This window comes from Bos indicus x Bos taurus, chromosome 23 (assembly GCF_003369695.1).
Source record: "Bos indicus x Bos taurus breed Angus x Brahman F1 hybrid chromosome 23, Bos_hybrid_MaternalHap_v2.0, whole genome shotgun sequence".
In the NCBI taxonomy this organism is placed as follows: Eukaryota; Metazoa; Chordata; class Mammalia; order Artiodactyla; family Bovidae; genus Bos; species Bos indicus x Bos taurus.
In genome coordinates, this window is record NC_040098.1 from 19,404,192 (window position 1) to 19,430,590 (window position 26,399).

The window sequence follows — 26,399 nt, forward strand, 5'->3', positions numbered from 1 at the left end:
GGCTTAACATAACTGCTTGCTGATGCTGTGAGAGCCCCAGTTACTTCCAACATTGGTTCTGACATTTTCAAGCTGTAGCTTTTTATTTTTTTCCACGCTTTAAAAGTTATTTATGTATTTATGCATTCAGTCATTTGTACATTCATTTCTTGCCACCTCATCCCTGCTTCACTGAGATATAATTGATGTATAAAATTGTGCAGGCTTTAGCTTTATCTTCATGATACAGAATAAGCCCTGAAGCTCCAGATAATCACATCTGGATCAAGTAATCTAACATAGGAAAATAAGAGGTATACCCCTATAGCCCTTCTATTTAAGAAAACCAAGAGAAGTCCAAATAGAAATTTATGCTTACATTTCACTTGCCACAGCCCAATGGTACGACCCAACCTAGCTGCAAAGTAAGAAGAGGGGTGTGGTACTCTGTATGCCAACAGCTACAAACCAGGTCCATAGAGGAGGATGGAGAGCAGGGATACGGCATGGTGAGCAGCTGTCTCCATTGTGCTGGTGTATATAGTTATTACACATTTATGTGATCTATTATATGATTTCTAGACCTGCTTTTTAGCAGTCATAGTGGCCATGAATGAGCTTAAGAGTCAGTATTCTCTCTCATCACAATACTCCCCAACATTTTTTTGTAAATGCAATTTATATTTTTTTAACTTCAGGGAATGCTTTCGAGGATAAGGAGAGGACAACACGGAGTCAAACAAATAACTAATAATATTATCCTAACTCCAAAAAGACTGAGATACTCCAGTCTAAAAAGAAAAAGATTTACTTGCATTTATCTACTTGCACATGACAGATAGCATAAAACAACTCAAATGAAGGTGAATGACTTAACAAGGGGCTTGACAAACGATTCACTACAATGGGTGCTTCTTCAATACTTACCATTTTTAATCTACACATTCTACATAAATGTTGACTGGCAGGATAAGGACATTGTTTTTTTACCTGTCTTGTTCTAACAATTTACTGGAATCTTAGCTACAGCCAATGAAAAGCCATCCATCTCAAACTTCATCAATGAGAGAAAAGACAACTGAAGCAGACTTGGGTGTGGGATGCAGATGGCTGAAGTGACCTTGAGAACAGTGAAACTTGAAAGTAATAAAGAGTATCTTGAGATGGATATAAGCAAATGTAGGATGGATTTTAATGAAGACATGGACCATGGTAACTGAAAAATACTGCTTTGCATCTTAAATGAAAAACTTAAAATTGAAAAAAAATAGTGCATACTTCTTAGGAAGTTCTCCATTTATGCACTGTTTTATTTTGATGATAAAGATATAAACAGAAAGCAAATAAGATGACATTCGAGGAGATGTATTTGAAAAGGAATGGATAGGGTATATTATAGGGTTAATACAATTCCAATCTAATCTCTATATCCTCTAAATCAGTAATTCTGAGTGGTAACAGCTTTTAATCATAATCTAAAGCTCTGATATATCTTCTTATACGACCTGAGATACATTCTATTCCATCGGAAAAATACTGGAGCGGCCATAGAAGAGAATGCTGACCCATGAATCAGAAGACCTGTATTTCAGTTCTTGTTTTGTCTCGAACACAAAATGGGAATCTCCAGGTTAAGCTGCTTCATCTCACTGTGACTGAGTTCTGTCTCCTCTGTATTGTGCTGATGTTCTGTGATTCTATGTGTATCCTGTACCTTGGTGAAGTCCTGAAATCTTCAGAAATACTTCAGAGCTATAGATTCTAAGATTCAAGAGATCAGACAACTTGTGCAAGTCCAGACTAGAAAATAGCCTCAGTGTATTTGCAGTGATTCTTATATAGAAGAAATATCACTGGAAGAAGCCACGAGGTTCCTAACTCCTGGGAAATAGCCAGGCATTTCAAAATGGAAAACGTGTGTGAATCACTTCTCCTGCAGCACTGATGTAGCTATTTACTGCATCAAGTTTTGCTATGCCTCCCCTGACTCAAACAGAGGGGCTTAGGAAGTCAGCAGGTCTCGTGATATGGATAGTTGAAGACAGACTGTGGCATTCATAATGATCTGCACTTTCATTATAGATGGAGAAAAGAAAAAGAATTCAAGGTACATTTTTTCAGGGAAGTTAAAGGTTAGGAAGATCACTAGCACTATGGCTTCAAATACCTCCCCCTCAAGATGCTCCTTACTGTAGTGAATCAGGTCTAATACAAGAAACCTAACTTATATGCAGAGTACATCATGAGAAACGCTGGACTGGAAGAAGCACAAGCTGGAATCAAGATTGCTGGGAGAAATATCAATAACCTCAGATACGCACATGACACCACCCTTATGACAGAATGTGAAGAGGAACTAAAAAGCCTCTTAATGAAACTGAAAGAGGAGAGTGAAAAGTTGGCTTAAAGCTCAACGTTCAGAAAACGAAGATCATGGCATCTGGTCCCATCACTTCATGGGAAATAGATGGGGAAACAGTGGAAACAGTGTCAGACTTTATTTTTTTGGGCTCCAAAATTACTGCAGATGGTGACTGCAGCCATGAAATTAAAGACGCTTACTCCTTGGAGGGAAAGTTATGACCAACCTAGATAGCATACTCAAAAGCAGAGACATTACTTTGCCAACAAAGGTTCGTCTAGTCAAGGCTATGGTTTTTCCTGTGGTCATGGTATGGATGTGAGAGTTGGACTGTGAAGAAGGCTGAGCGCCAAAGAATTGATGCTTTTGAACTGTGGTGTTGGAGAAGACTCTTGAGAGTCCCTTGGACTGCAAGGAGATCCAACCAGTCCATTCTGAAGGAGATCAGCCCTGGGATTTCTTTGGAAGGAATGATGCTAAAGCTGAAACTCCAGTACTTTGGCCACCTCATGCGAAGAGTTGACTCACTGGAAAAGACTCTGATGCTGGGAGGGATTGGGGGCAGGAGGAGAAGGGGACGACAGAGGATGAGATGGCTGGATGGCATCATTGACTCGATGGACATGAGTCTGGGTGAAATCCGGGAGCTGGTGATGGACAGGGAGCCCTGGAGTGCTGTGATTCATGGGATTGCAAAGAGTCGGACACGACTGAGCGACTGAACTGAACTGAAGGTGTACTCATGAAATTTGCAAAAAGTACAAACCGCTATGCAATTCATGTGGAATTCATATGCCTGTAAATTAAAGAATAAGTAAGTACATAGTGAAAGCTATTAGTTCTTTTAAGAAAAGTATGTCTAAAAGACTATAATATTCAAAGATATATACATGTTCTTTGAAAATAAGAACCACATTTTCAAATGGATGTCTGATCACATAAACATAGATGAGCATAAAGGGAAACCCCGTGATCGAATAAATTAGTGTAGTGTGATACTTTGTCCTTGTACTAGTCTATACAGCGTCGCTTGTTAAACTGGACACTCTATGAGAAAGGTCATTGATAATTTGATTATAAGGAAATAACAGTGAGGCTTCAAAAACGTAGGCAAATGCAATGGACACGTTTTAAACTTCCTTTAAGAAAGTTAATGTCTACTTCCCAACACTAACAAAGGCAGTAGATACCTTCTGTAGACAGGGAATGTGAATATACCTTTGCATATTCCTTAAGAGAAGCATATCCTTTACCATTAACTGAAGAAAGAATAAAATCCCTAACAAGTCCCTATTAAAAAGAAGTCAGATTTGGTACGTCTGTGACAGTTTAAAGACCATATTATGTGGGAAAACAAAATCAACATTTAACCTGGCCAGTGAAAATGGTTTTGGAGTTTCAACATTTGGCAGACAGGTGGAATTAAATTCAAGTCAAGTATTCAGAGAAACTAATATAGTATTTAAATATTTGCTTAAGTAATATAGTATTTAAAATAACATATTTGAAGAAATGTTTTTGTTGAAATGTTTTACAGTTTTAAGTGAGGATATTTTTAAGAGAAAAGGCTTGACTGAAGAATATTTTACTTTCTTTGTCATTCTGGGAACTTGAGTGGGATTTTTATATTTACTCTTTTATTAGCCATGTTCTTTTAAGTCTAAGATAACTGGAGAGTATCCCTTGTAGCTTTTAGAAGGAAATTATATTTAGATTAAGATTATATAATCATTTTTGAAGGAAGACACCGAGAGTCTCAAAGTTGGATCTAGCGGATGTGTGTGCAGGCTAGATATGACGAGTGGACGAGTGGAGGGCTGCCTGGAGGCAGTGAGCGTACAGGGCACTGGCTGCCTCCATTGCTGCCAGCTTGCCCTACAAGCCTGCACAGCAGAGTGGTTACTGTGCGGCCCTGTCTTCCGCCATGTGGCCAGGCCCCTGCCTGGACACCCAAAAAGAACCAGATCAATCAGAGGCCATGTACTGAGATTTGAGATTCTTATCCCAGAGGGTTGGGTCTGTCTCTTTCCAGGTGAAGAAGCTAACTTGGGAGCACCTGCTGGCAGAGCGTTACCCAGGTGGTAAAAAATGTCAATCAACTCGAAAAGAAAAATGAAGCCTATGCAGAGAGAGAAGCAGGAGGTCAGAAACTGTGAACAGAACGCTGATTTCGTTGGTGTCTGCTTTAAGCTCCCGAGGCCCAGCTGTATTTCCGTTGTTGGGTTGCTTAGAAGATACAGATCCTCTCATGATAAAATTTGTCTGTATGCAGAGCTCAACATTTTTTTAAGCAACATATCAAATGGGTTATAAGTGAATTTATAAATTTAGCTTGTCATTGCTTGCCTCTGAATGAATCCATGATGTCTATACACTCTGTACACCAATTACAGAAAGAAGAGTGGCAACTCTTATTGACGTGTAACTCCCAGGATAACTTTGTACTGTCATCCTGAAAAAAAGTGATCTCTTTGCTGTATGTAACCAACACTTCTTTTATTTAATAGCACAGTAAATTAATATACATCTTTAATTTACCATCAGAACATTGCCAGTAGCTTGGACATAAATTATGTAAAGTCTTAAATTAATTATGAAGTCCTTTACTCAGTAGGGAATATGATCATCCTAAATAATCTTATAAAAAAATCAGGTAGAGGTGCCAAAATTTTTTACTGGCCTCTAATACCAGCAGTTTTATTACCAGAGAAAACAAGCTGGATAAAACAGTTTCTAGAGATGATAAGCAGTTCTATTGCACTGAAAATTCGTGAACACGTAAAACTTAACTTTTAAAACTAAAATACAAAATCCTCCAACTTAAATCCTAAAAGTGTGTTCTGAATTCAGGCTGCACCTTCTCATAGAAATATTGTCTTAAATGGTGGGTAGGTTCTTAAGTAATCTTACAAAAGCCTCTTTAACCCATATGTATCTGGACTGTATCCAGTTTATGGAAGGATCAGAAGAGGCATAATTAATTAAGAGAATTTGGTCCTTGTCCAGAATTATGCAAAATTATAAAAACACAAAGCTGACGTCTTATTTTATTTCTGAAATATCAACCTCCTAGAATCTCTCTAGAATCTTCTTTCCCAAAGACACAGAACACAGCACGTCACGTACTGTCCTCTACCCTTAAATTTCTCTGAAATTCAAACTGCTTTACCTTTACCCCTTGCTGACCAGAAGTCTTTAAAGAAAGTCCCTTTCAGCAGATGATTAAGAGGTAAGCAATGTCATTCACATCCATATGTAAATAAGCAAGTGTCCTTGGCCCTGCAAGTATTTTTAAGCATTTTGAAAGAAGAAACAGTGATCTCTCATATCAACCACGGTTTTGAAAATCATGGATTTAAGATAACAAAGGTTCACATTTGTAACACAAATATGATAAATCTCTTATCTTTTAAAATGTGTGATTTTTTTCAGCCATTACCTGAAATAGCCAAAGAAAAGCAAAAGTAAAGCAAATAACCTTCTTTGCCTTGATGCTCGGGAGGCGAGTAACTATATACAACTCAAGGAACTGCTTTCAGATCAATTTTTCCAAGTTGGAAGAAATATGACACTTTTCTGCTATTTTTCTTTTCCAGAATAGTGCTTGCACCCATGAGTTTTCCTTCCTAGCATTTTTGCCTTTTAACTGTGATCTTCAGCAAGTGCTTTAGGGTCCTCATTTGCAAACAGAGGATAATAACAGAACTGACTCCAAGGGTAGACATGAGCTGATGTCTGTGTCAAGGTTTAGAACAGTGTTTTGTGTGTACTAAGTCTACACAGGATTCTGTAGTTATTACTACTATACTATTTCTCTGGTATATTACATGTTTTGTCAAGGAAACAACTGTATTGTGAATACCATGTCCCCACGATCTAGTACAGGAGCTGGCACAGACACACACAAATAAAATTAAAAAATACTACTTCACTTTTATGGGTCATAAACTGAGACGTACAGATTTATGATTCCTCAGAATTTAAAAATAACCACTGAAAGAATTACGTATAAGTTAACTCTGAAATTACAAATAAAAAAGAATTAATGAAAACAGGTGAGGAAGAATAAAAAAAGATAAAAATGCATGTGCTATGGAAATACGGGTAATGTCATCAATTGAAAGAAATTAAAGGAAAAAACATTAATATACTGTTAAAGACAATTATACCCAAACTAATTGGTTCAGAAAGACTAACAGTAAAGACAGGCAAAGTTGTAACAAACTTAGGTATTCACTGGAACAAGAGGCCCAGACCTGGACCTGATGAAGGCTCTATCGACAAGACGTGACAGAGCAAAGATGGAGATGCGAGATTTCCATGCCGCAAGAAAGTCAACAGTAACTTAAAAGGCATCTACAAATTCAAACTGTTTTCTAAGTGGAAATCAGCCAATAACTAACAGAACTGTCCAGAGAAGTATTTAATGGATCAGAGAAGTGAACAAGTATGTTATTATTTGAAGATGCTAAATTGTAAAATCTTATAATAGCAAATACACAAGAAGTGCATAACATTTATTGCCGAATGTTCTGAACTGACAACTAGAGGCAATGAACCAGTGGTCACAGATGCTACTGGTCCATTTGAAAAAAAATCTGGTCATTAACATTAGAACTGATGCTTAGTATCAGCCTGTAGACATATCTGAACACTGCGGGTAAATATTGAAGCAGTGTGGTTAGGAGAACTTCTACAGCTAGAACTGTGGAAAAGCCACCACTCTGATTTAAACAGGAAATTATTCAAACAATGAAAATTATTTGCAACTGGAAGGCACCTTAAAAGGTGTGTTGAAGAATTCCTGGTATAAAACCTTCATAAAGGTATATATAGCTTCTTTTGTAATCCTATGTGAATGAGAAGAAAAGACTAATTTTATATACCTGGAAACTGCATTCTTTAAGCAGAAGAGAAAAAAATTCAGGTTGTCCAAAGGATAGATTAATAGTATTTGCGTATATCACCTATTACTTCCCCTTATGTGGACAAACAGTTAATGAAAGTTTATAATGTTCAAGGCACTGTGCTGGGTAAAGACGATATGAAAGTACAGTATGTCCATGCTCTCAAGGACCTTATTTAGTAAGTCAAACTAAGCAAAAAACATCTAGTTATAATCTTTCACATACTAAAATATCAGAACTGAGATGCGGCCAGATGGAGAAAGATTAACGGAAGGGAAGAAAAGACGAATGCCTATTTAGGGAACTGCAAGTTCAAGGGACTCCTTAAATAGTGTGGGGTGGTGATGGCGGTGTGTGTGTGTGTGTGTGTGTGTACATGTGTGTTTCGGGAAGTAATATGGGTAAAGAGGGGGAGCAGGAATGATGGGAGATGAACATGAAAAAGTTTGTTGGGGCCAGATTATAAAAGATGCATGAATAATGTGCTAGGGAGTTAAGACTTCTACAGAAAACGGAGAGTCAGGAACAGCAGAAGCCTGGCAGGATCTGATCTGCCCTTTGAACCAATCCTTAATAAACAGGAGAGTTCCCAACAGCCATCCACATGCAACAGATTACATTGATCACTAAATGTTTACAGCTTACTCCAAAATTCCTATTCTAAATGAGGAATACAATGATCTAAGAATAAGTCTAATTGCATTAAACAGCTTGATTTGCATGATTTACCATAAGGTGGTGGCAACAATAAGAACTGATCTTAAGGCAGCTCCTTAGCAAGGATGCAAATAAAGGAACAGAAGGAAATTACCTAACCACACAATCAATGATAGGCTAATTCCACTCAATAAATGATGGCATTGAGAAGACAAAACTCTTTCCACAGAATACATTTATTTTCATATTTAGAAGGACTGACTTGTTGAGATTAAACCAGTAAAGATAAATAAAAGCCAGGCTACGTAACAACAATCTGCCCACCTACTGTGGGGAATTTGGGTGAAGGAGAAAGAATAGGGAAACATAATCTACAAAATATTCAGGACAAAAATATTTTGGTTATTACAACAGCCACAATTTGAGAACTATAAACATTAAATGTAAATTAGTGGTAAGTCCTGTGGTGTTCTTAAACTCGATGATATTTTAAAACTCTTCTCTGCCAAGGTGTTTTATAAACAAGCTAGCGGACTGATCTCTAAGGAAACCCTTGAAATGTATCTTTTAAAAGTAAAGGATTTCATTTTCAAAAGGTTATGGTGAAATTCTTTGAGAAAGAAAATACTGATTGATTCTATTAAAAACTTAATTGGACAGAGTCATTAGATGTGTTAGAGGAAAATCCGCTTAACAAGACTGAACAGTGCGGTGCAGCAAAGCCAGGGAGATACGGATGGTCAGTGTGCATCACTGGTGTGCATCTTTCCCCCTGGCAAATGATGCTCTGCTTTACTGAAGCTGACACTTCTGGTGAGGAAGGTGGAAGTGGATGGCAATCACTGTTTCTATATTTTACTACCAAGGCCAGATTTAAAATACATACGCTGTCTCCGAAACGAAAGATACCAATGGACGTCGGATTGCAAGTCCTGATTTGGGTTAAGGGAAATATGACTACTATGAATACTGCTTCAGTTCTGTCACCGTGTATCTTGCTCCTTAATAGACTAGGCAGGGAAGAGAATTTTTTTTTTTTTTTCAATTTCACCCAGACATTAAATAGTAAAAAATCTTCAACGACTCTGAAGTTAGAAGATGATACTTGGAATGTGATACTAAATTTTTTTATCATAGAGACGGTAGTTGTTTATTTGATTTTGCTCTAAAATTTTTCTACAGCAAAGCATAATCCAAGAGATTAAGCATCTTAAATGCGAGAGAATGATCAAAACACTGCTACCATCACCCAATCACTTCTGGTTTCACACCTGGTACATGGAGCACTCTGAGGAAAACAGAAGTCTGACTTTATACCCTCAGTTCACAGCTCATAGTTCACATGGATAAGAAAGCCTGAAAGAATTCCTTGAGGAACATCTGTCAAATATGATGTATTAACCTACAGGATGATAAGGACGTGGGTAAGAGTTAGGGAATATTCTATTGTTATAAGATTTGTAACTTACTCTTCATGTCATTGATTGAAATGTGTCTTCTCCAGATGTTTTACTGCAATGAATACACAGGTCTCTACCATTCCATAATCAGTGTTAGTCCCTCAGTTGTGTCCAACTCTTTGTGACCCTGTGGACTATAGCCACCAGGCTCTTCTGTCCCTGGGATTCTCCAGGCAAGGATATTGGAGTGGGTTGCTGTTTCCTTCTCCACGGGATCTTCCCGACCCAGGGATCAAGCCCAGGTCCTGCATTGCAGGAATATTCTTTACTGTCTGAGCCACGAGGGAAGCCCAATAATCAGAGGTGGGGATAAAAAGTAGTTTGACAGAGCTGGAAATCAGTTTCAGAGTTATATATCATATCAACCTTTGGGTTCTCCTGAAGTCAAGTAACACTCCCTGGTCTGCAGTTTCTAGGCCAGAAAAATATACACTAAGTTACATTAATTCTTCTCTGTGCCAGCTAGAATTACCAAAGATTTTGGGGGGTATTTCTATTAGTATTCCCCGAAGAACAATTTCACAGAGTACTTTTAAATTGAACAAAAGTTACCTTGAAAAGAATAAAAAAGACACGGTGATGTGTTCTTTTGATGAATCTCTTTCAGAAACGAATCCTGACTATCACACTATTTTATGTTTTAAAATGGACCCTAGTTCTTTTATTCTGTTTTGTGTCCTCTTCAACAAACCACACTGAAGCTAGTTCTATAAACCACTCTGAAGTTAATCATAAAATATTTCTTGAAGAAGACATGCAGTTTACTTCAGAATAAACAAAATCTCAAATAAAATAACAAGTGAAATAGAATATACATGTCTTCATCACACAACCAATAATCTACTAAGAAGGTTCAAAATTCAAGACAAATATTAGTCATAAAAATGGCAACCATTTATTGAGCCTGTATTCCCCTACCAGTGTACTCGGCTAGCTTTTGATTTGCCAGTTATTACTAAAGGCCTGTGAGGGCAGAAACCATACTTTGTCTTTTTTATAGTTGTAACTTCAGGACCTAGTACAGTGACTGATTTACAAAAGAAGCTCAGACAAATGCTGAATGAATTAAAGAGTGGAAGGACAGATGGATGGATGGTTTGCTTGAATCCAAAGAAAATGATTTCCACTCGTTCTAACACGCTGTCTCTATGGGAAAAAATCCCAGAGATCTGAGCAGAGTTGAGATGATGATGCACTTCCTCTGCCAATTCTTACACATAAGGAGAGGTCCTTTATCCTAAGGACCTTTGTGTCTGCCTTTTCAGCACCTATTCCTTCTTCTTAACGCTGCAGGGACTCACGCTTTTACAGAGGTTAACTGCTTCCTCTTTGGAGATGGAGCATATGACTTAAGCTAAGCCAATCAGAGAATGGTCATCCTATCAGTACAATTCAGATGGCACATGAGGTCTTATTCAACTTTCAGTCAATTTTAAACAATCTTTAAGCTGTCTTAAATTTTATGTATTCCATTCTACTTTCTTTCTAGATTCCAGGATTAGGCCTCTGACTTAAAAACAAACAATAAACAGTCACTGGGGATTTTCAGCACCCTAAGCTGTTTAAAGGCTGCCCTTTGGTGAGCTCTGAACTTTGGTCCCTGTTTATTTTACCTGTTTGAGGATTAGTCAGAAAGTAGAGAATTCACTCAATTTTCTTTTTAGTGTTCCTTATTTACACCTCCTTCACAAACCGTAGCAGCTCATTAGACAGGATATTTTACTTGGTTAATGAGTAGAGCAGCAGGGTCTTAGGTGAGGCTCTTATGTGAGTGATGACAGGTCCTTTGTTAAGAAAATACAAAGCTACCTGCAGGCTTTAGTGACCCTTTCTTGGCCTTGGTTGACAGTCACATTTAGTTGATTAGATCTCAAAAGATTGGGATGTAAGAAACAGGATCAACAGTCAAACACACCTGGTTCTTTCTGGTGGTGGGTAGAGGGGGTCTGAAAGGTGCTTGGAGGGCAGTTGTAAATATTTAGATGTATTATGCTTATCATTTCCCTGCTTCTCTTTCCCAGTCTCTCAAATATACTAAAGCAATTCTGAACATTGTTTAATCTACACTTGATAATTTAAGAAGGATCTTCAGAGGTCATGGATCATAGATCTCTACTATTCATACACCAAAGTGTTGGTGATGGGGAAAGATAAATGGAGTAAGAGTTAGTTAATATGATGATGGACTAGCAAGTAGATATAAAAAATGGACATAAAAATTCAGACTTTTTTATATTTCAAATATATAATATCTAACGAAGCAAATTATGAGTAAAACACAAAGCCAGGCACACACACAAATCAGCTGAAAACAACAGGAAAGAACTCAGTTTTTCATATGCTTCCTCAATGTTTTGAGAAAAAGCTAGGATCCCAAGAGAGCTTTTATGTCTATAAATTTCTTTTTCTCTTCTAAATTACATTTAAATGAAACAAAAAAACAAAGAAAAAACAATAATAAGCTTTGTTGGTAGGTCTATACCATTTTCATACGTTCGAGGGGAGAAGGGAGTAAACAAAGTTTCTACAACTGTAAGTGATGCTTAGAGGAAAATTCAATCATTGAGTGATGCCAGGACTGATTATTCTACTGCACTTTAAAAGCCAGGGATTGCAGTCTGTGAGTCCAAAGTGGTTTCATATGGACTGCCACAGTTGTGGTTTACGCTTGAAACTATAACCTGTCAAATTAGAAGCAGGCAAGACTATGCTCTTAACGGTTCCACTTTCTACTGTCTACAGTTTTGTCTACAAGTTCAGCGTTTTTTATCCAGTTTAAGTTCTGTTATTTGGATGAACAGAATCTCAAAACTACTCTTTGTTATTTTGGTTAGAGATTTTAGTTATGATTCAAGGCTTAGAGAAGCTGGCAATCTTAACTTTTCTTGTATAGATGAAGCTGACTTTCACTGCAATTCCTTCTATCAACTATTGATATTTTATTATCCTGGTCACCACTATGCAATATATAATATAACTATAGGGAAGAGAAATTTAAACCGTATGAGCTCCCAAGCTTTTTCTGCCCTACATTTCCAAATATTTGATTCATTTGAACATCTACCTTACTGACTCATCAGTTTTCCAGGCCCACAGTAGCCTGCTATTATGAGCTTACTGTTACAACATGCTCCATTTCTCTTCTTCTCCTTGATTATGGAATGCCCTTCTGGGCAATAGGCTTGGTTGACAGAGACTTTCCTGTCAAAATTGAAAGAGCTACTTGTTCAATTTCACTAATGTTTTCTGTAGAGTCCTTCATTAATAAATTTTTCTTAATGCCCATTTGTATAAGGTAAAAATGTTTAAAAAATAAAGCATAAACAATATTTGCTCTCTGCATAATGCATCATAAGTAAAACCATGCCACTAAACAATCATATCCTGTTTAGGCCATAATGACATCAGAAATATATGTTTATCATCTGCTTTGGACAACTGAGCATGTTTTTGGCCCAAGGCAAAGTTGAACTAAAATCATTTGCAGTTGCCCCAAACCAAGATAACCACACATTTCTAAGGTAATTGATACCTAAGAAGAACACTGCCTTTAGATCACAGCTCATGATCTAAGCATACTAATTCTTGAAAGAAGGCTGTTAAATTTTATAAAGCATGGATGTCTACTGGACTTCCTCCAAAATTTAACATGAAATAATTATATTTTTAGCATGCATAGAGACTATGATAAAGTCAGCACTTAGCACAATCTTTCAGAACTCTGGAATTACCTCTCTTGCCCAATTTAAAGAGAAGGGGAAAAATGGAGTTTAAAAAAAAAAAAACAAAACCATGTAAAAGTATTATAAGAATACAAATGATAAGAATAACGCCTTATATTTTGAAAGGCACTCAAATGAAATCAGTCACTACTTTTGTTTTTCCGAAGTACAATATTTAAGGAAACAATTTTATGAATAAATAGCTAGGGTAAATAGAAGGCATACAATTTTTCTTATCCATTGTTAAAACATGCCCAGGGAATCCAAGCGCTTGTCACTGACATTGTTTTACAGCAATATAAAGCATGTAATTGCCCTGGATACTACCTTAGCTGGTGAGGCCAACCATAGCCTGTAACTACAGGCTGAAAAATATAGCTCTTCATACCATAAGTCAACACAAAAGCAGTAAGAATTAGTTTTGCCCACAAAGATAACTGGACAGTTTGGTACAAAAACTAAGTAAATTATTTAATTATAAACTAGCTTTTATTGAAGAAAATAATATCAGTAGAAGTAAAATCCAGAAGGAAGCTTAGGGAAATCTACCCATATTCAAAGGTGGAAACAAAGAAACGGGGGACTGAAGCTGTCTCCCAAAGTCAGCTATGAAGGCAGAGCTGGACATCCTTTCCAGGACTACCTCACTGCACAGCGCTGCTGCAGACATGTCCACTGATGTGGACAATTCAGACAAACTTTTAAAGGACATAAGAATAGACTACTCCAATATTATACACACGGCAATGGTTCTTCTGTTACTCTAACAAGGGAAGCATGTACTATACCTCCATTCTTTCTTGTTTAACTTCATCAATTTCATCATCTTCAAACATTGCCAACAGTTCTCCTGTTTGGTCAATAGAGTTGAGAAAGTCTTGAGCGATTTTTTGTCTTTTGTTTACATTATTGCTGCCACTCAATTTGTCTTCATGAAGATAAAGGAAGGAAAAACAAAATATTCTTAAATAGGTTTACATCAGTCCTAACCATTGTTAAGTATGGAATACTGCATGTAAAATTCAAAACTGGAATTCTCTCAAAATAATCTTCAAAAGGAGAACCCTTGTATCCAAAATAAAGCATAATGTCTTACAGAATTGAATCACCTACTTATGTCATGAATAAGATTAAGTGAATAAAACCAAATAATCAATTACTACAGTAAGTATTTATAGACTGATTAAAATTTCTTACCAAAAAAAAAAAAAAAGAAGGGCTATCAGATTTGGAAAAAGAATCCTGCTATGGCAAGCCCAATTGAGAAAATAAAAACAAAGACATAAATAAAGGCATTAAGATTGCAACTTGAAATTAAAAGAAGAAAATACTAGGTACATTACTATGACAATATATGTAAAATCTATGGGATGAGATTTTACTCTTTTTCTCATAAGATATAAAACTATCACTCTTACTTAAAAGCAAAACAAAACTCTAAGAAAAGTTACTGCAAAAAGTCAGGAAGGAATGTAACATACAATACATAATTAGTACAGTTTATTACACAAAAGTATCAGTGTGACTTAGTAAGAACTGGATTATTTTTTAATGTGACAAATTACATACTCATATACCAAATAAAGACAACCCTAACATTTTAGAGTGAGAATAAAAACTGTCATTCCCTGTTCCAATACAACTTTGTTATCATCCACCTCATTTGTGTTGCTACTGTCAAATATACTACATATCTGTATGCTACAGACTCAACAGTACAATTATATATACTAATACAATTACTAACACAGTTATATTTTCTTTTATATTTACCTACATAATTACATTTATAGATACCCTCTGGGAGGTGTGTGGGTGTGTGTGTGTATGCATGTGGATTTAATTTCTACTTGTTTCTATTAATATAATTTCTATTTCTTAATTGGTATTCTCTATTTTGTGAGACACTGTAACCATACTTTTGTTATATTTACTATGGTTTCTTTAAGTTTTTTGAACGTATTTATCAGTTCAGTTCAGTTCAGTCACTCAGTCATGTCTGACTCTTTGTGACCCCATGGACTGCAGCATGCCAGGCTTCCCTGTCCATCACGAACTCTCAGAGCTTACTCAAACTCATGTCCATTGAGTTGGTGATGCCATCCAACCATCTCATCCTCTGTTGTCCCCTTCTTCTCCTGCCTTCAATCTTTCCCAGCATCAGGGTCTTTTCCAATAAGTCAGTTCTTTGCATCAGGTGGCCAAAGTATTGGAGTTTTTTATACTCCAAAATATTTAATGTATTTATAACAGCTATTTAAAGTTTTCATCTGTGAAGCCCAACATCTGGCCCTCCTCAAAGGTACTTTGTCTTATCTGCTTATTCTTGTCCTTTTTATGGATCATATATATCTGTTTTTTTGCATGTCTAGTATTTTGTTGTTATTGATGAAAATGGATATTTTAGGAAATATACTAGAGCAACTGTAGATAATTCCCTTTCCTTCCTGGGGCTTGTTGTCATCATTCGCTTGTTTTTTTTTGTTTGTTTGTTTGGTTAGTGACTTGGCTGGACTAGTTCAAATAAGTCTCTTTCCCTCTCAGTGTGTAGCCTTCGATGTTGCTCTTCAGACAGCACAGCCTTGAGCGTGTGAAGAGCTTACTCCACCACCAGGAATGATTGTGGTTTTTAAGTCAGGTTCTTTTTTGCTGTCACTTTTCTCTCCATTAAGTTTCTGGCTGGTCTGACTCTATTTGTATCATACACAGCTGTTAGCTTCCACTAATTGCTGGCTCAGAGTTCTGCTGTTTGAATAATACTATTGAGCACAAATTGCTCCACGGACTGATCTAAATAATTTGGGTCACTCTGCAGAGTCAAGGTTGACCAGCCTGTAAGTTTTGCTCTGACCCCAGGAGGGGGGTCTTCTTAGCTATTGCTCTTCTTAGCTACTGCTTTCTTTTGTTAAAACTTTAAGCTGGTGCACTGTTTTCTGTGTTGTTATTAGTATTAGAGTAACCAGCTTCCTCTTAATGGCTCACCACCAGGGTCTCCATTGTTTTAAAACACTCTTAGTCAAGAACTTCCAAATGCTCTTTTCCAAAGAGTCAGTCCCTGCAGGAAGAGCTGTAGAGCTCTCTGCTATTAAGGCTCTCTCTTACTGGCTGAATCTTTGTACTTCTGTACTAGAGCTGGAGTTGGGAAGAGCAATCAGTAGTCCAAGAAAGCCTGTCCTGGATCTAAGAGGGGGGACCTCATTAGAGATGGCAGACTCCTGTCTTCAAGGCTTGTCTCTTCTGGTGTGAAGCTTTATTCCCTGTGAGCAAGTCAAGATGTGGAGAAGGCAATGGAACCCCCCTCCAGTATTCTTGCCTGGAAAATCCCATGGACAGAGGAGCCTAGTAGGCTGCAGTCCCTGGGGTCACTGTGAGTTGGGCACAACTGAGCGGCTTCGTTTTCATTTTTCACTTTCATGCACTGGAGAAGGAAATGGCAACCCACTCCAGTGTTCTTGCCTGGAGAATCCCAGGGATGGCGGAGCCTGGTGGGCTGTCATCTATGGGTTTGCACAGAGTCGGACACGACTGAAGAGACTTAGCAGCAGCAGCAAGTCAAGATGGGGCAACCTGAGAGCTTGCCTATTACTAGAGGATGAGTGACAGTCACAGTCCTTTTAGCTGTGCTTGCCTAGCTCTGAAGTTCTGCAACACAGAGCTGAAGAAGATGAGAGATGCTGACCTCCTGCCCTTCCTGGGTGAAACTGTCACCCTAGATTAGCGGGTAGAGAAGCAGGTGTCCAGTGTTCTTGGACACATTTACCCAGAGTGAAGCTTGTATCATTTTGAGCTGGGGCACTCTGAGCTGGAAGGGAGGAGACAGGTGATGAGAGCAGACTGTGGCTCAAATGCAACAGGTTCTCACTGTTTTTAGTGAGATTTAGTAGACTGTCTGAATATGTTTTTCCATTTGTTCTCTGCCCTTAAGAATAGTTTCTAGAGATTTTAAACTATTATTTTTCTTAATGCTCATGAATTAAATGTGTTTCTCTGGGCAAAGAGTCTACCACAGTCCTCACACAGCCATTCCAGAAGACCCACTTCAGTATTAAATGTATTTTACCTGAGTATTTTATTTTATAAATTGTATGAACTACAGTGCACCCTTGAAGAACACAAGTTTGAAACACGTGTATCCACTTAAACCTGGATTTTTTTTTTTTTTTTCACTAAATGCATACTACATGACTCTACGTGGTTGGAGAATATGGGGACACAGAACAGTGTATATGAGGGCCAATTGTAAAGTTTTTGGCAAATTTAACTGTACAGACAGCTAGCACCTCTAACCTCCATGTTGCTCAAGGGTCAACTGTATTTTAGAAGTTTATATAAGGCACACAAAATTAGAAAATTTAAATGATGAAGTGGAGAGGTTTGAGATAAACTAAGGAGGAGAGGGCATCAAACTGACACATGACAGTGTGAGTGAAACTGAGTACTAGTCTGAGCTGCCCGGGGCTCAAAGCATCCTAACAGCCACCACTGATGCAGTGGCAGCAGTGTATCCGCTGCCCTTCATATGTCATAGTGAACTGCAAAGGCCAGTAATATAATTTCTGACTTTCAAATGAGAAAAGTGACCCTCAATGATGCTTCCAGAAAGAAAGCAGAGAACCGGGATTAATAGGAATTTAGGTCTGTTTGCTCCAAGTCTTTGTTTTTTATGCTCTCCATAAATGAAAGCATTTAAATTCATTTGGAGAACTATTTTGCAGGAGTTAAATTGTATGAGAACTGTAGGAATATGAAATAGACAATACTGATTAAATGTTTGATCAGTATTTTTTTTTTTGACACAGCTATTACTCTTGCGGATCTGTTGAGGATCAATGAAAGTAACTGGTTCTCTTTCAAAGTCAGTTAACTCTTTAGTTGGTTCTGAGCAATTTTCTGGAATTGTCCTTAGTACAGTAGAGTTTGTTTAGCTACTTTATCACTAGCAAAGGATACCACTATACAGTGACCATATTCAATAGAAAGTAGATGTGTTATTTCTAAAAACACAAACATTTATTTTGATTAGTAATATTATTTAGTAATTATCTGTTTTCAGCTTATCAGTATTTGATTTTTGCAACATAAATATTTTTTCTAAATATCCTAAAATAGGGAATTAAGTTGGAAAATCAGCTAAGGAAAAATTCCCACTTTGTGTCAGATTTTTTGTTAAGATTTCAAACAGCCCAGAAATAATACATTAAAATGATGTGACTTTACATTATAAAATATATCAGATACTTTCTATAATAAATTAACAAAAAACCATACGTGTCAATTTCAAAGATACAATAGTTCAGGCTCCCTATATTCACAACAGAAAAATTATGTTTTCTAAAATCAATTATGTTTTAAGTTGGCACAATTTTCTCAGTTTCATGATATTCTGATGTAAAGCAGGTTATTTTATTAAAAGAAGAATTAAAATAACAGATTACTCTGAAGTCACACAATTGGAAAATCACAAGATTTAAGTACCAACTATATAAATATTTGGACAGTTACTAAACTACATATTTAATAGAAGGACATATATTGAACTCTGATGGGAGTTATCTACCTTGATTCTATATAAATGTGTCATCAGCAAACAGGAGTCACATAAGTTTTAGTTTAGTGCTTTAAGTTACCTTCCAGAAGATCATCCTCGTCAATGCCTTTGACAATCTTTGATTTGTAGTCTCGGAAAAACATGTATTTTAGCAGTCTTCTAAGTTTTTTCTATTAAAAATATGAAATAAGTAAAGAAGAAACCTTACACATACATTCATTTTAATGATTAAAAACTACTATGATAACTAAATCCCCTTCATGGGTCACAGCCTTGTCGTAGTGAAAGGGCTTGTGTAACTCCAAGAAGCCATGCCATGTAGGGCCATACAAGATGTAGAGGTCATGGTGGAGAATTCTGACAAAACGCGGTCCACTGGAGGAGGGAACAGCCAACCCATCTCTTGGCAGTATTCTTGCCAAGAGAACCCCATGAACAGTATGAAAAGGCAAAAAGATCTGACACCGGGAGATCAGCCTCCCAGGTTAGAAGGTATCCAATATGCTACTGGGGAAGAATGAAGGGCAATTACTAATAGTTTCAGAAAGAATGAAGCAGCTGGGTCAAAGTGGAAATGATGTTCAGTTGTGGATGTGTCTGGGGGCAAAAGTAAAATCCGATGCTGTAAAGAAAAGGTCAGGGGAGCATGGCGTGCTGCAAGTCAATGGGGTTGCAAAGAGTCAGACACAACTTAGTGAATAAACAGCAGCAACAAGAAGAGTGATAACTAAACAGAATAAACTTGTACCCCAGGACCACTGGAGAAATACAGCAATTCTCAGCATAGTACTATGAATACAAAACTTAGTCATCAAATTAAAGATAAAGGCTAAAACACAAGCATTTTTAAAAGCACATTTGAAAGTATTCAGATACTCCAGAATCACAATTAATTTTGTTTTTTTCTGGGTTTTTTTTTTTTGGGGGTTAAATTCCTTCTGAAGATTGCAATAAATATCACACTCTCCACACTAAGCTGACAATACCGTCTTTGCGGAATTTTGTACACCTTCAAGACCAAATTTCATTTTTTAAAATGATTTATAAACACCTATACAAAAGTTTGCAACAACTGTTTTAAGAAGTCAAGCACTTTCCTTTTTTATTTTTTTTAATTCCCTGAGAATCTTTTATTTAGAAGAGTTGGTTTATGTTTTATATTTCTGGAAAACATCCTGTAATCTGAGAAACGTTATTTTTTATGAAACTCAAAGCTGATGAATGATAGCTGAGGCTTTTTTAGGTTTATTAGAAGACTACAATACCGCTTAACTTTAAAAGTAACTGATGTGTGTGCTCAGTCGTGTCTGACTATTTGCGACCCCATGGACTGCAGCCTGCCAGGCTCCTCTATCCATGGGATTTTCCAGGCAAGAATACAGAATTGGTTGCCAGTTGTATGCTTACACTTAGAGTAGATGATTACTGGTTTCTGGTCTTCAGGTTTAAGATTCCTAATGACAGCTGAAACATATTTTACAAAGCTCTTTTACATGCATTTTGATATTTTTGATAGCCCTGAGATACAGACAAACATTATCATCTTTTTTCATATATAGGGAAACTGAGGTTCAAGATAGTCTCACAATTAGAGCCAAGCAGGGCCAGAAGGAACACATAACCTTTGAACCTCAGTCTCCTTATTTACAAGGTAAGTAAAGTACTTACCTTAGAGGAACATTGTGAGAAATAAATCAGAAAATGAGCGAAGCTGTCTAGTGCAGTATGTAAAATACAGTGGGCAGTCAACAACTTCTACTTGAATATAAACCGGAATTATTAAGAGGAAAAAACATATACTTGCATCCAGGTCTTTGCTATCCCTCCTTTCTCTTTGTTCTGATTCCATTCAGTACTTTAGATTTGATTTTGTCTTATATTACAGTTGTGTAAACTACTTTAAATTCTGTTTGGAACATGTCAGCATATAAATAAAATTATTATTTTGAGGAGAAAGATGAGAACACTGGCAACTATCCTATTACAGCTATGTTCCTGGTTGCTTAAAAGATTCTGATTAAGAGTCCTCTGGCCAGTAGAAGGGCTTTGACAATCGGTGTATGTTCCTGAAGGGTCCATAGGATTTAAAACATTGACTCCTCCAAGAGGCAGGAAAAAGTGTCAACGCAGACTACTTTTTGTGCTGGCCTGTTTACCTCTGTTGATGAAAAAGAAAAAACGACTGGAGGTATTCTGCTAACTCCAGTTACCCAGCTGTCTCGGTCCCTGCTTCTCCAAGGGCACATTCAGGCTCCTTCCTCTCAGCACCATTTGCTGTATGGTGCCTACTTCTCCTTTGTCTTCCTAGTGAAGTCACTAGCTCCTGAATAGCCTTACTCTTCACTATCTTGCTAAAACCTTCCTTCGTATTCACTTCGAGAGCCATCACACTAATCATGATTTGCCTTGATTACTAAGCCTGAACCCTGGTTGCTGCTGCTGCTGCCAAGTCGCTTCAGTCATGTCCGACTCTGTGCGACCCCAAAGACGGCAGCCCACCAGGCTCCCCCGTCCCTGGGATTCTCCAGGCAAGAACACCAGAGTGGGTTGCCATTTCCTTCTCCAATGCATGGAAGTGAAAAGTGAAAGTGAAGTCGCTCAGTCGTCTCTGACTCTTCACGACCCCATGGACTGCAGCCCACCAGGCTCCTCCGTCCATGGGATTTTCCAGGCAAGAGTACTGGAGTGGGGTGCCATTGCCTTCTCCGGCACCCTGGCTAGTTCCATTCTAATATAACTGCATGAGTTTCAACCTAGGCAGAAAACCTCCATTCCACCACATTCTACAGACTCTCCATCTAACCACACAACCTTAAAATAATCAAAAGGCTCAAAATGCTTCTTCACTCAATGATACAGATTTCTTAAACCAGATTATAGCTTCTTGATAGTAAAGACATTTCTTTTCTCTTTATAGTCCTCATAGCACGTAAGAGTCAATGAACTAAAAATTCATAAAATTTCATGGTAGACTGGTGGAGGTGCAGTTTGTATATCCCATGGCATAAAGAAGAGAAAATCCTTCATCCAAGTTTAGTCAATCTTCAATCAATCAGAAGGAAAGGTTTTTATGAATACAAAGTAATGGGTATCAGAAAGCTATGTTCACAGGATATCCTGAGGGTCAGATGGGATGCCTTCTGATAAAAACTTGAGCCACAAACATACAAAAATGGTGAAAGAAAAACAGGTAAGTGTAATTAAAAGACCAGGGGAAAAGAATAGAGAAATGAAAGCTGGAGCATTAGGAACTAAGCCCTGGGTGCTCATCTGGGTTAGCAGCTACCATAACATGCTCTGGTTACTCAGCTCGTTTCTCCACATATAACAATCTTTTAGATGAAAACTACTAAAAACACACAGAAAGTCACAAAATGTTTTCAACTAGCTACTCATGGAAGATAGTTATGACAAAATTATATGCTTAAATAGTTTAATATCAGAGTTCAAAGACAGATTTCTAGCAAATAAAAAAAACTCTAAGTAATAGAGTGTATATTTTGTGCTATTGCAATATTCATCTTGATTGATTTGCCTTTTCCTATTAACCAGTGTCACAGAAAAACTTTGTATTTCAAGAGAAAAACTACTCTATGAACGTCTACAATCCTGTATAAAATTAGAAAAATAAATATGCCATTTAGTTATATCCCAGTTACCAGAACAAAGTACCCAGTCAAGATCTAGTGAATTTTATGTAGCAATGAAAATGTCTAAATAGATATGTTAAGGATAAGTGAGAATTAGTTGTCAGCAGTTTTACATAAGTGCCCTTGTCCATGTAAAAATAAAAATAAAAAAAATCAATTCTGTTGTAGTAAACCACTTTGTTGTGCAAACTATGAGGACCCAAACATGAGTTCAACACTTATGATTCCAATATGAAAGCCATATAACAAGGGTAGCTTCCTTACATAAGTGTAATTAAACACAAAGTATGGCATTTCAATACAGTGAAATTCTTTTACATTACCTTATCCTTGCGCATCAGAAACAGAAGATCTTCAGCAGAGATTACTCTTGCTCCCCGAAGCTGAGAAACTTCAGCAGCTTGCTGTAACTAACAACAAAGGAAATTTTTCTTAATAATCTAAATTAAATATACTACAGTCACGGTGTCTCAAGAGAGATAAATACACTAAGAGTTAAAAATCTTTGGGGATAACCCAGCAATCACATTACTGCTTTAAAAAGCAAAATGTCTTATGTTTAATGGTATAAAAAAATGCAATTAACTTATATGCCCACCTGTAACTGATACAATAAACAGAAATCCTTGATTTCTTTCATGCAAAAGAAAAATCAAGTGCAGCTTCCAGAAATGCATTAATGCACCTGAAAATAATTTTATGAAATTTTATCCTTATATCCATGTGAGCAATGGTTTTGCTCAGTATCACTGGTTGAATAACTATATTATTAATCTGAGTTCCCATGCTGGTATGATTTGAAATAGACCCATTCAGAACTTTAAAAGATCAACAAAAACAGTAGCTGTTTCTAATATCCAAAGGAAAAAAAAATAGTTTTAGTTTTGGCAAGTCTTCAGTGGGCAAAGGATTCAGTCCATAAATCATAATACTGGACTGCATTAATTTCTTTCCACACTAATCACATACACACAAAAAGTTAACTGTATCTGGAATGCACAACACAAAACATACTGCATGAAAAGTTAGATTCCCCTTGAAATGTTCATCTGGGCCCTTCTATCTACAAAGTTGAGAGTTTTCTGGAATTCAGAAGTCCCAGAAACACAATCTTACTTGAAAATGACCTGGAAAATAAAAGAATGTGAAAAATGATAGTTCTATTTTTTTGGCACAGGCAAAACCAGTTTCTTATTTTGATTAGTTAGAAGGAATATAAAATACATCCAGCTGAAAAAAATAAAGATGCTGGAGAAAACAGTACAAAAATGTGCCTGTAAGTTCTTCCAAATTTGATCAATGGTGATTGCAGCAAACCAACTCTATCCAATATTATAAAAATATTTACATACAAAAGCTGTTCCTGAATGCATCCTTCTTTGAAAGGAATAAATCTAACACATATTCCTAAGAACTAATCTTTTAAAAGTGACACACTGTTATCTTAACAATTACAAAGAAATCAAATAGTGCATTTGTACTAAAGAAATTCTGGATGTTCAAGCAATTTTGCTAAGTAAGCTTCAAACCTCGTCTAAATACACAGACTATGAAACAGACTATAAACTCCCTATGTGTCAGCCTTACCGCTGAATTTCCTGGATACTGGTGGTTGGTATATAAACATAATTCACCTAAATATAGAAATTTAAATTTAACTGTGAACCATTTAAAAAGAAATCTTGGGGGAGAGGTTTTTAAAAAGATGATATATCTGCCCAGAAAGAAACTAAGTTTTCAGTAGGAAAAACGTGAACATATTTTTCTAAAAATTGGAAGAATGTCAGGGAAATACGTGTGCATGTGTTTTTTCCAAAGAAAAACATTTCTGTCACAGCATAAAACACACACAATCAATGTGGAGCAGAATATGGACTCAGTATCCACTTGTCTGGACACATACAGAGAACTAGAAGGCCACACCATCAGGTAACGTTTTTATTTTCTCAGACGAAGGATGGTATTGATTTGAAAACTTGAAAATACGACACAGATATAAGCAATTTTTTCTCATGTTGAGGAAAGATCATGATAAGTATACATCCCTAAGTAGTCTTCCCAATAAATCAACTGTTTATCAACCCTACATATAAATAATCTGTATTTATAACACTCTCCAAAATGTTAGTTTACAAACACACTCAACTAGGGAAAATGAAAATGGAAAATAAAGACTTGGAAGAGTCAGCCATTTAAACACCCTTTCAATACCAGTACACAACTATCATGGGATCTGGAATTTATGTCTCAGTTATGTTGTCATAATTAGCAGGAAAACTTTATCTTTAGGTTTTGTCTATCTTATTTACTGATTTCCCTCACCTAACCTGTACCCTCACTAGCACTGGCTCTGCTGGGCACCTAACCTAGTACCCTCACTAGCACTGGTTCTTCTGGTCACCTAACCTAGTATCCTTACTAGCCCTGGCTCTGCTGGGCACCTAACCTAGTATCCTCACTAGCACTGGCAATGCTGGGCACCTAAACTAGTATCCTCACTAGCACTGGCTCTGCTGGGTACCTAAACTAGTATCCTCACTAGCACTGGCTCTGCTGGGCACCTAAACTAGTATCCTCACTAGCACTGACTCTGCTGGGCACCTAACCTAGTATCCTCACTAGCACTGGCTCTGCTGGGCACCTAACCTAGTACCCTCACTAGCACTGGTTCTTCTGGTCACCTAACCTAGTATCCTTACTAGCCCTGGCTCTGCTGGGCACCTAACCTAGTATCCTCACTAGCACTGGCAATGCTGGTCACCTAACCTAGTATCCTCACTAGCACTGGCTCTGCTGGGCACCTAAACTAGTATCCTCACTAGCACTGGCTCTGCTGGGCACCTAAACTAGTATCCTCACTAGCACTGGCTCTGCTGGTCATCTAAACTAGTATCCTCACTAGCACTGGCTCTGCTGGGTACCTAAACTAGTATCCTCACTAGCACTGGCAATGCTGGTCACCTAACCTAGTACCCTCACTAGCACTGGTTCTGCTGGGCACCTAAACTAGTATCCTTACTAGCACTGGCAATGCTGGTCACCTAACCTAGTATCCTCACTAGCACTGGCAATGCTGGTCACCTAACCTAGTATCCTCACTAGCACTGGCTCTGCTGGACACCTAACCTAGTATTCTCACTAGCACTGGCTCTGCTGGTCACCTAAACTAGTATCCTCACTAGCACTGGCTCTGCTGGGCACCTAAACTAGTACCCTCACTAGCACTGGCAATGCAGGTCACCTAACCTAGTACCCTCACTAGCACTGGCTCTGCTGGGCACCTAAACGAGTACCCTCACTAGCACTGGCTCTACTGGTCACCTAACCTAGTACCCTCACTAGACTGGCTCTGCTGGTCACCTAACCTAGTACCCTCACTAGCACTGGCTCTGTTGGTTACCTAACCTAGTACCCTCACTGGCACTGGCAATGCTGGTCACCTAACCTAGTATCCTCACTAGCACTGGCTCTGCTGGACACCTAACCTAGTATTCTCACTAGCACTGGCTCTGCTGGTCACCTAAACTAGTATCCTCACTTGCACTGGCTCTGCTGGGTACCTAAACTAGTATCCTCACTTGCACTGGCTCTGCTGGGCACCTAAATTAGTATCCTCACTAGCACTGGCTCTGCTGGGCACCTAAACTAGTACCCTCACTAGCACTGGCTCTACTGGTCACCTAACCTAGTACCCTCACTAGACTGGCTCTGCTGGTCACCTAACCTAGTACCCTCACTAGCACTGGCTCTGTTGGTCACCTAACCTAGTACCCTCACTAGCACTGGCTCTGCTGGGCACCTAACCTAGTACCCTCACTGGCACTGGCTCTGCTGGTCACCTAACCTAGTACCCTCACTAGACTGGCTCTGCTGGTCACCTAACCTAGTACCCTCACTGGCACTGGCTCTGCTGGGCACCTAACCTAGCACCTTCACTAGCACTTGCACTGCTGGAGCTCCACAAGAAGCCTTGAACCTCATGAAGTGAGTCCTCCAGATGAAAGTTATCACTGTTAGTGCAACAAGCCCAGCTGACCCCGACATGTCCCATGCTCCAAAACAACCTTGGCCACAGTCTCACCTCCTTTTCTCTGCCGACTAAGGAGGGCAAGCT

The 26,399-nt window shown here is 37.9% G+C and overlaps 1 protein-coding gene across 5 annotated transcripts in view; it reads right to left on the bottom strand.

Moving 5' to 3' along the window:
- The window catches only part of SUPT3H (SPT3 homolog, SAGA and STAGA complex component), a 414,047-nt gene that overhangs the window by 127,002 nt on the left and 260,646 nt on the right, over nucleotides 1-26,399 (bottom strand). For all 5 annotated transcript variants that reach the window (XM_027524850.1, XM_027524851.1, XM_027524852.1 and 2 more), the window contains 3 exons: nucleotides 22,609-22,695; nucleotides 18,715-18,805; nucleotides 13,876-14,015 (listed from right to left, as the gene is read on the bottom strand). In XM_027524850.1, the coding sequence (XP_027380651.1) occupies nucleotides 13,876-14,015; nucleotides 18,715-18,805; nucleotides 22,609-22,695 (318 nt within the window). The remainder of the gene's footprint in view (nucleotides 1-13,875; nucleotides 14,016-18,714; nucleotides 18,806-22,608; nucleotides 22,696-26,399) is intronic.